Source organism: Myotis lucifugus, unplaced genomic scaffold (genome assembly GCF_000147115.1).
Source record: "Myotis lucifugus unplaced genomic scaffold, Myoluc2.0 scaffold_18, whole genome shotgun sequence".
NCBI lineage: Eukaryota > Metazoa > Chordata > Mammalia > Chiroptera > Vespertilionidae > Myotis > Myotis lucifugus.
In genome coordinates, this window is record NW_005871066.1 from 11,391,535 (window position 1) to 11,402,638 (window position 11,104).

Below are 11,104 nucleotides of genomic sequence, written 5' to 3' on the forward strand. Positions count from 1 at the left end.
TTGCAGCTACTTGTAAAAGAAGCATGTAGCATAAATATTGTGGTCTTATTCCTTGTCCTCTCCATGTCCTCAGCTGCCTGTTTGGCTTATACCTTTCAGAGAATAGGAGTTTCAGGTGAAATACTAGAACAAGATTTCCAGCATCACGAAAAAGAGGACAGATCTTTGAAAGTCAGAAATGCTTCCTTTGTGTAGGAAACGAGCCTTTTCGAGATTATTTTTCATATGTGTGCTGTAAAAGATAAACAAATTTTACTACTAATGTGATTTAGTCATAAGACTGGATGCTTCTATTTTTAACTGTATTATGAACTAGGGAACTATGGACTTTAGGAACAAAAAAGATTTTTTAATTAGAAAGTATAACTCCTTTAATACTTCCTGACTCTTGTTTAAAGATGATTTCCCCTGCCCTGGCTGGTTTAGTTCAATGGATAGAGTGTCGGCCTGAGGACTGAAGGATCTCGGGTTCGATTCCAGTCAAGGGCATATGCCCAGGTTGCGGGCTTGATCCCCAGTAGGGGACATGCAGGAGGCAGCCGATCAGTGATTCTCTCTCATCATTGATGTTTCTATCTCTCTCTCCCTCTCCCTTCCTCTCTGAAATCAATAAATATGTATATTTTTTAAAAAGATGATTGCCCCTGTGTTTTTCAGCAAAATCATGTTTGTTTTGCAAATCGGGAGCGCATCGCAGACAGACAGCTGTAACAGTGACCTGAGCAGCCCCACGCAGTGGACAAGGCCGTGCTGCTGCAGTACAGTGTCAACAACGGGATCACCTGGCACGTCATCGCGCAGCACCAGCCCAAGGATTTCACACAGGCTCAGAGGGTGTCTTACAACGTCCCCCTGTAAGTGGTCGGAATGGAGAGGCGTTGTCTCACACAAGATCCCTGAGAATCAGCGTTTGAGCTAGAAATTTGAAGTCACTGGACCCACACCACAAACATAGTGGTGGCAGAACCAAGACTAACCCGGATCTCCAAAGTTGTGTTACTGTTTCCTATGAGAATAACAGGTAGAAACTGAAGCAAGGCATCGGGCAAGAGGGAATAGAGCGAAACAACCATGCTTTTTTCATATTTTCCTTCCTCTAACCAGTATTTCTAGTCATGTAGAAAACGACATTTTTCATTTCTGCTGGGTACGCTTAATGTGGAATTTTCTGAAGATAGGCAACTATGTCACTTTTGCATAGCGTTTTGTCACCTTTGTACCCCTAGCTCCTAGCACAGTGCCCGTCACACCGAAGGCACATCATGTTTGTTGACTGAGTGGCTCTTCCCGTTACTAGTGTAGGAAGGGGAATAAGGGGGAGAGGTGTACACGCATTACAAGTCCTTGAATAGCCAATCGAATTTAATGCTTCTCAGAAGCGTCCTGTGGCCTAAGCAAATCTGAATCCCATACCCAAAGTTTTGTTGTTTTACTGTAGGATCCGGCCCGTTTGAAATGAATAAAACTAAAAAAAAAAAAAAAAAGACCGTACCCTTTTATGTAATGATGTTTACTTTGAATTTATATTAGTTCACACAAACACTCCATCCATGCTTTTGTTCCGGCCCTCCGGTCCAGTTTAAGAACCCATTGTGGCCCTCGAGTCAAAAAGTTTGCCCACCTCTGGTTTAGCCTATTATATGTCAAGTCTGGAGACCACACACCAGAAAGGTCTCTGTTTTCTCGTGTTTAATCTCTTTGTCTATCTGTCTGTGATCCAGGGAGGCACGGATGAAAGGAGTTTTATTACGCTGGTGGCAACCACGCCACAACGGAACAGGTCACGATCAATGGGCTTTGGACCACGTGGAGGTCGTCCTGTGAGTATCTGATACGTAGCATCCCATGTTCATTTTAGAAAGGTTTGAATTCCTTTGATATGACGTGCTTCTTAATTCAGTAAGAACTGTTCCTGAAGAGATCCCCTCAGGATTTTGGCTTACACTCTTCAGCAACTCAATCTATAACTTGAGTCGACGTGAAATAAGAAAGCCCCCAGTGTAACTGAATGTGCCTTACAAAGCGCAATAAGCAAAAAGTTTAAGGATTTGACAATACTAGTTAAATTGGATCAAACAAAGTCTCCAGGTAAATGGGAAACAATGTCTTCGCCAGATCTGGATTGCCTTAGAAAATGGAATGACGTCCTGGAAGGGAAATGATATGTATTGATTAATCTGCAGAGTATTACTAGTTAATGTGCCCAGTTACAAACACCTTCTCAGCCACAGATGCCTGAGGCTGTCTTCCATTTAATGACACGGTTGCAACTAGAACAAAGAATTTGAAGTTTCAAATTCCTCCCGACCAGCCCCAGCACGTAACAAGGGGAGGGTGTTCCCCTCTGGTTTCCCCCATGTAGTAAGGTTGGCACCACTGTCACCGGCCGGGCTGACTGTTGCACAGAGAGATGACTTGCTTTTTCTCTAACAATCTAGTTCCTGTAGAACTGGAATGCTTATGTCTCGACGGGTTCGGACTGATGGCTCCAAGTGGTTGGCAAGGAGAGGCGAATCTTCTCGGTAGATAGGTTCAAATGTTCATTCTGTTTACCAAATCGATAATGAAATCAGTCCCTTGGCTGATTTCAGTCATTTTGAAAGCAAATTTATATAATTAATTGGTAGGAAAACTACCAGATTTGTTTTCTTTCAATCATAGCCATGAGCTGAATTTCTCAGTCTTGAGTTAGCCTTCGTCTTAGTTTTCACTGAGGCACCTGCTTGCATGGCATCCATATCAACCCCCCAATCCAAGAGCAACCCGGTCCCTACACAAGCCCCCACTGTGCGCTCTGCTGCTTTGGACAACTTGCTGGGCTCTGCCTCCACAAGACAAAGTTGAAGTTTCAAATAACTGTCCAGACTCATTTGAATCTATATATGAGGCTGATGTCTTACTTAGATATTAATTTCCTCAGACTACATTAATCCAGGAGAATAGAATAACCTGGTTTCTAAAATGAATGCATACATGGTAAGGCCAGAGAGCAACGTCCAAATAGACCAAAAACCATCCCTAGAGCCATTCTGCCCTGCCTACTTTTTTCAGAGCAGTGCTTCTCAATCTGATTAAACATCAGAATCCCTTAGGGCAGTGATGGCGAACCTTTTGAGCTCGGCGTGTCAGCATTTTGAAAAACCCTAACTTAACTCTGGTGCCGTGTCACATATAGAAATTTTTTGATATTTGCAACCATAGTAAAACAAAGACTTATATTTTTGATATTTATTTTATATATTTAAATGCCATTTAACAAAAATCAACCAAAAAAATGAGTTCGCCTGTCACCTCTGACACACGTGTCATAGGTTCGCCATCACTGCCCTAGGGCTTGGGCAATGTCCCAATGCCCAGGCCCATCCCTACGGATGATTTGATTTCAGTTGATCTGAAGAGGAACCTGAGTATCAGTCTTTTTTAAAAGCACCTCGGGTGATTCTAATAAACTGGTTGAGAATCAAATTTAGAGTCAATAACCACTTTATATCTCTCAAGTCTCTTGCCAAGACAGTTTACGTTAACGGGGCTTCCTGTGCCTGACAAAGCATTGCCAACTCCTATGGAAACTTCAAAATGTGACAGTCCTCAGAAGAAGGCAGGATGCTAGCTACTGCCCTTAGCGAGACATAACAATTCTTAATTGGAGTAGATATTTCTTCACCTGCCCCCCAGCCAAGCAATTGCGGTTATCTGTCTTGGATTTCAGAGGTGTATCATCACCATGAGTCCCTCCCTTGGACTACAGTTAAAGAGCACATGGGGTCAAAAGTGCAAATATACTCCCTGGTAGGAAATAACCCTTCACAACTTGGAGGCAGAACTCTGTTCTCTGCTTCCTGTGGACCTGCTGCCCCAATGGCCCTCAGAACACCAGCATCACCACACAACTCCCAAGGAAATCACGAATACCTGGTGTTGGTACTAAGTTTAATAAGCAGCTACCAACATCATGATATTATTACAAGAATCAAGTTCAGATTGTATGAAATCTATCACATTGATCACATCTATTGTTTCTGGTATTTTTTCTGGAGCAATAATCGGTATTTGTAAAGACTTCACTTACTAGTACATTCCAGTTCCAGAATTTTAATACTTTGAAGAATGTATAACTCACCAGGCACCTCTCTGCTCTTATTCTGCATTATTGTCTCAAACTCTCAGGGCACTAGAACATTTCAATGATAAAAGAGTATTGCCACACATACACTGTTGCATCATTTGAGTTTTATTCTGCATCTTCTTCCGAGAATAATTTAAATAGTATAACTTTATACATATCACCATATCACTTCATTTATATATTACATATATAGTTTTAAAAGCAAATGCTATCTCTTTAATGACGATTCAAGAATTTGTTAACATTAAAGGACTTTATTTTTTTTCCTTTTTGGAGAGACATACGTCATGACGTTGAGTTCAAATAAATGAGTTGTTTAAAAAATACAATTTCAGAAATATGTCTTTGAGGTTTTGCTCTTGCCTTGGGAGTCAATATTTTTATGCCACTGTATCCTTTCAAAGTATTTCTTTTCAGAAGCATCATAAAACGTTTTAAAAAGTACTCACTAGTTAATATGCCCTTGGCAGCTATAACTCACTGATTTTATGAGCTTAACATAGAAAGGAAGTTCCAGAGAATTCCAAAAAAAAGTAATATAATAATCTTCCAGAATCTTTTCAACCAAATGAGGCACAAAGAAGCTAGCAAGCTCATGTCGTGATTCACAAATAGTACTAATTTTAACTTTGCTACCATAGATGTATATTTAGGAATAGAAAGAAGGAATATACCAAGAATTCCTATCAATTCAAAATAGTCTCTCCATTGCCGTAGCCAGTTTTCTCAGTGATTAGAGCATCCACCTGCAGACTGAAGGGTCCCAGGTTCAATTCCAGTCAAGGGCATATGCCCATGTTCTGGGCTCAATCCCCAGTAGGGGACATGCAGGGGGCAGCCAATCAATGATTATCTCATCATTGATGTTTCTCTCTCTCTCTCCCCCTCTCCCTTCCTCTCTGAAATCAATAAAAAATATATTTAAAAATATATATATATATTCTCTCTATTCACTATACCTTTATATAATAACATTTAGCTCTATAAATTAGTAATATCAACTCCTCAGGTGTGGAGGGGGGAGGAGACTGAGGTCCATATCTAAAGAGATACAAGCCCTACCTAATGAGACACACTAATATGAATTTGCAACTAGGGATTGGGGGGGGAGGTGTTACACTTTTTAAATGTATTTCCTTCTCTGAGTGAAGACTGGCCTTAGTCTAGCTTTATTACCATAGTTTCACTTTCGTGCATGTGCACCAAAGTACACATGCTAAAAATTTTTAGAAAGAAAAATTGGTCATGCATGGTATCTTGAATTTAACCTCAGTACTGCCCATATTAACCAAGAAGATATATGAATTTGATGAGAACAAATTTAGCACTTTTGAAAGTATTTCAAGGTTTAGGAATTCATCCTAAATGAACAAGATATATAATATGTTTTTAATTTAATGTCTTACTTTTAAAATACTCCCTGTGGAAAGATTTGAGTTTCATAAATATGAATCTACAGAATGACAAGCCCCCGCCCCCACCCGCCATAAAGATAAAAACTACCATTTAGCATTTAACAAGCAAAGTCATTTATGCCTGATGCTTGTTTGAGAGAGTCATCTTCCACTCTGATGTTTTTCAATAAAACCTACCCTTGAAAAGCACTTCACTAATCTGCCATGGAACAGATGAACCAAACTGACAGGCCACTTTTTTCCAGCCTCACTAGCTTACAAAAAGTCCTCATTCTGTTACGTCTGAATGATGTAGCATAACACAATCATTGACAATCAAGTGTCAGAAACCTAATTTCTCTGAATTCATTTGCTAGTGTAGAACATTTGTTTTTCAGTAAATGTTTGTGAATACATTTGGGCAGATCCCTCACAAGATCCATGCTGGTGGGATTCTTCTTAGGATAAAAGTGAACTCTTTGTCTTAATGTTTTTGTTGGGCACTCATACTTCTATCCTAAGAATCTCCCTCACCAAACTATGCATTTCATTCACACATCACATTTCCTGTGTACGTGTCTAAGTCACCAGCTGTCATGTGCATAATGGAGTGGGCCAATTTTTGCATGTGTATCTTGAAAGTAAATTACTCAGTAAAGAGTTAGCCTGTGTGAATTGATTTATGAAAAAGTAAATTATTACCACATTTACTGAAAATTGAAAGCCAATATGTTGCTAACTATGATCTTAAATGCATTTATCAGATTTTAATAATATGTGTTCCATCGTGACCATCCCTTTATGCTCTTCATTATCAAGATACTGTCATATTTTTGGCACAAATGATTTATGGAGATGAGCATATTACATTTGTTGCAAAGCATATTTACCCTTTATTAAATTTGATGGTTATCTGATATAGAGGACTTTGTATTTTTAAAAGCCCATTCCTTAATATATTCAGAAATAAGTATTTCCTAAAATATAATTAATTTAAAACAGAAAATAAAACTAATGGGGGCTATTAAACCAGTACTTTTATATTTATACTTTATATGCAACATTTATGCCAAATGTAGTATTATAGCTACATGTACCTTGACATATGGTTATGAGCAAATATTGCATGTTGCATTACATAGAAAAGTTAAATATATGTGTGTATTAGATATAGAAGAATAAGGAATAACATCTTTAATTTTTATTTTCAAAAGAGATGAAAAATCCTATATTGCGTCTAAACCTGATCAGACTTTTATGACTAATCACAGTGCTGCATGCATTGAAAGGCATTTTTTAACTTGTGTTATATTTCATTATTTGCTGTCATTGGTTTTCCACTAGAGTAAGGTAAGTCCTGTTACTAATTCTAGGGTACTGTTTACTAATAGTTTCATCACTGTGCCTACATTAACTGAGAAGTTCTGTTGAAGACCTATGCAGTTGAAAAAATATATATATATGAAAACAAAGTTATATGTGACATTGAGACATACAGGAACTTTTGCAACCTATATCGTGTAAACTCAGAGTTCAGTTGAATTGTGATTATTCTCAAACGTGAACAATATTGGGCACAATCAGCATTCCTTCATCAGGAAACAGCTTGACTCTGAGCCTGGGACTGTATCAGGTGCTCTTGAAGTGCTCACAGTTCATACATTCATTACGAGGGGAAAGTGAAAACAGAAATGTGAGCAAAAGAGCTAGGAGTCTGATTAAACGTAATGTCTTTTAGAAGATCAATTGTGCTGCAGATGTGTGAGGATGCCTTACTGAACCATTCTAATCTAAGTTAATAAATGAATTGGCAGAAGGGGATGGACTTATTCATAATATTTGTGAGTTCTGGATTTTATCCTTAGGTAAGATTGGCCTTCTTTAACATATATTTATATTTGTTCCCTAATGGAGATACTTAGGAAAGAAGGTAAAATGTTACCATTTATTAAACATTTGCAGATTATGCTACAAGTTTTCATTTAAGCCTTACAACTCCCTGAGGTACACATTAACAAATGTTATTTCATGTATCCGAGAAAATAAATATGAAATCTTCAACATTTGTGAGCTATGTGAGCCTACACTTATTTACACATAGCCCCCCCCCCGCCCCCTGAAAATGCATGGCCTTGAAAGTAAAATGTTCGGCATCCTCTCTGCAGGGGAGTTTCGCTGATTGGTTTAAACAGCAGTGTTCCATCTTACGGTCACCAGTATTTCTCTGAAAGATCTGGCAGTCCACCGGTTCTTATTTCTGCATTTAAAGCATTATTTATTATATCATATGTTTTGATGATAAATGAATTCATTACTGATGAACAAAAGTACCTAAATGATCTATGAGCTCAAATTATGTCTCCCAAGACTCTTGTCTTCCCCATTTCCTTTAAAATTATTAAAAATCGATTGAATTTTTTCATAATAATAAATGACCTAAGATAGTAACAGTTCAAAAGAACAGAGTCACCAGTTCTTGAAAGATATTGCAATATCCACATTTCCTATGCAGAAATAGGGAAGCATTTAATAATCTCATATGCCATCTAAGTCCCTAAACTCCCTAAACAGAATTGGAAATTAAAGTTCGCATTTCCAAGAAGTCATTGGTGTTCATTTTCCCTTCTTTTAACGACTTGCTCACAATGGAAGAATTTTAAAACAGACCTAGTTCATCCGCAGCCAAAGCAAATTGATGTCAGTTAGCACAGTTCATATGAACAATATCTGCTTTCATTGGACATGTAATAAAAATTACTTTCCCTATAATTGCAGTGACGAAGTGAATCTTTAAAATTCGATCACACCTATTATTATTTTGGTTACAAGGTTATCTGCAGCGATATATCTCTGTGCATCAAAAACAAAAATAGGCTCACAGATGTGCTCCCCACAAAAAGCAAACATGAGCTCTTTGAACTTAAAATTCCCCTAGTGCCCAATCCTGTAAGTTAGACAGTTCAGAGGCCCCAGTAACTGTTCAATAACCATGTCAGTTTATGAAATGGTTCTAGAGGCAGACTGCATTTCGGCATAGCTTGCCAGGGTGCTTGATTTTAAAAAGCTTATAAACTGAAAAAATCTACTTCATTAGATTGCAACCTAACTTACTCCAAAGATGTTTATGTTTTACATGCAAAATTACTAATCAGTCTTGAGGATGCTTTGAAAATGTAGCCCTTTTTAATGTGACTATATAAGCACCCAGCATCTATAGCAAATGCTGTGTGCGTATCAACCAACATTTGCAGGGATCCAAAGATATGCTACTGATACATAAATGTATTTGAAATTCATAAGTACCCAATAAATCAAAATGCCCCTAGATTAGATATAAGCTTCCACACTGGGCTGATAGTAAGAGTATTAAAGATTTAAAGCCTGTTAGTATTTATTTTCTCACATATAAAGATGAAGAATTTAAGTCAGTCCTTAATATATGGTGATATGGAGAAGTTGCTCTAAAGCCATTAAACATGCACGGCAATTTTTGTTTAAATGTTTCTTTGTTCCATTGAGATAACTAAACATCTTGAGTGTTCTGAGTTGATCCTTTTTTTCATGTAAAATATTTTAACTATTTTAAATTCTCTTTGAGTACCTTATATCTTCAAACATGCTTTCAGCAGAATAATTTTCATTGCTTTAACTTTGCAGTTATTCCTTATAGTTAAAGAGTAATGTTTTACAGCAGGAATCCAATCAGTAAGTCATCAAAAGTTCAACAAACATGCCTTGACCATGCCGTTGGTGAGGCAGAAGGCTCAGGCTATGGTGTGGGAGTGGGGGAAATTGAGGGATAGGCTGCCACAAAAGTTTAGTCTTGGGGAGCCTAATTGTCTCCATTCAAAGCAGAAAATAAGCACGAGGAGCATTCAAATAGAGGAGGCGGGGAATCACTTCTGGAGGGGGTGAGCAATTAGTAAAATGCAATACTTGAAAAATAAGTAGAAAATTAGGAAGTGATGTTGAGGATTGGCAAATGATGCGGATGGAAGAAGTTCAAGGTGAGTTTGGATAGAGCAGTCTGTATAGGGATGTAGTATAGTAGAAGAAAGGCTTGAAAAACAGAATAAGATTAAATGTGTAGAAGACTTGAAATATCTGGCTAAATTGACTTCGATGTTGCTCCATAGACAAGAGGATGACGAATGCCTTTTTAACAAGGTAGAACCAGAATTTGAGGGGAAGTTGACTGAAACCCGTGTGCAAATCCCACTGCATGAATTTGCAATTACAACATAGTCACACATGTCTAAAGTACAGCATAGGGAATAGAGTTAATATTGTAACAACTCTGTGTGGTGCCAGGTGGGTACTAGACTTCCCAGGAGGATTGCCTCATAAGTTATGTAAATGTCTAACCACTATTCTGTACACCTGAAACTAATATAATATTGAATATCAACTGTAACTGGAAATTTTTTTAATTTTTAAAAGAAAAAGGCATTCGGGAGGTCGGGCCAAGCAGCATTTCAGCATTCCGGAAAGATTGGACCAACAGGCACCTGCTCCCAGGCTCCCTAGCAAACTTGGCATTATTGCAAATCATTAAAACATTTGCCAACCCAAAATAAAATCCACTGTATGTGTGTGTGTGGGGGGGGAGAGATACACGCACGTGTACATACAATTACACATTCAGCGATGCTTTCTTAGTATTTCATGGTTTCTTTTCAGTGGTGTTTCATAAGGGGAGACAACGAGGAGGCTAGTTCAAACCACTGTCATAGCTCAGGGAAAGGGCCCCATGTGACCTACAGTACTGGCAAGAGGACAGCTAGTGCCAGTCCCAATATTTTGTGCCTAAAGAGGTAACAGGATTCTTTCTCATGACACCTGACTAGTTCAATACATTAGGTCATTGTCCTTTTTACATAGGAAGCACTTAGTAGATAATGTTCCTTTTTAAAAATATATTTCCCATACCAAAACAGCTGTCTCTACCAGTTTTGCACAATTCTCTGCAGACTCCTAAAACCCATTTTCAGTATTTTTACCAGCTTCACACCTAATATGTATGAATGTGAGTATGTACATACATAGGGGAAATATATACATGCAAATATGATTATACATTTAACTAGAGGCCCAGTGCACAAAATTCGTGCACTGGAAGGGGGCCGTCCCTCAGCCCAGCCTTCACCTTCTCCAATCTGGGACCCCTCGGAGGATGTCCAGCTGTCCACAGGGATTGGGCCTAAACCGGCAGTTGGACATCCCTCTCACAATCCAGGACTGCTGGCTCCCAACCGCTCGCCTGCCTGCCTGCCTGTCTGATTGCCCCTAACCACTTCTGCCTGCCAGCCTGATCACCGCCTAACCGCTCCCCTAACAGCCTGATCACTCCCTAACCGCTCCCCTGCCAGCCTGATCGATGCCTAACTGTTCCCCTGCTGGCCCAATCACCCCCAACTGCCCTCCCCTGCAGGCCTGGTCCCCCCCCAACTGCCCTCCCCTGCAGGCCTGGTTGCCCCCAACTGCCCTCCCCTGCTGGCCTGGGTGCCCCCAACTGCCCTCCCCTGCTGGCGTGGTCGCCCAAACTGCCCTCCCCTGCAGGCGTGGTTGCCCCCAACTGCACCCC

The 11,104-nt window shown here is 39.3% G+C and overlaps 1 protein-coding gene across 1 annotated transcript in view; it reads left to right on the top strand.

The window, feature by feature from the left end:
- The window catches only part of RELN (reelin), a 419,315-nt gene that overhangs the window by 406,052 nt on the left and 2,159 nt on the right, over positions 1-11,104 (top strand). Inside the window, 4 exon segments of the mRNA XM_006085409.3 lie at positions 658-722; positions 725-854; positions 1,722-1,820; positions 6,865-6,870. Coding sequence (XP_006085471.1) covers positions 658-722; positions 725-854; positions 1,722-1,820; positions 6,865-6,870 — 300 coding nt within the window.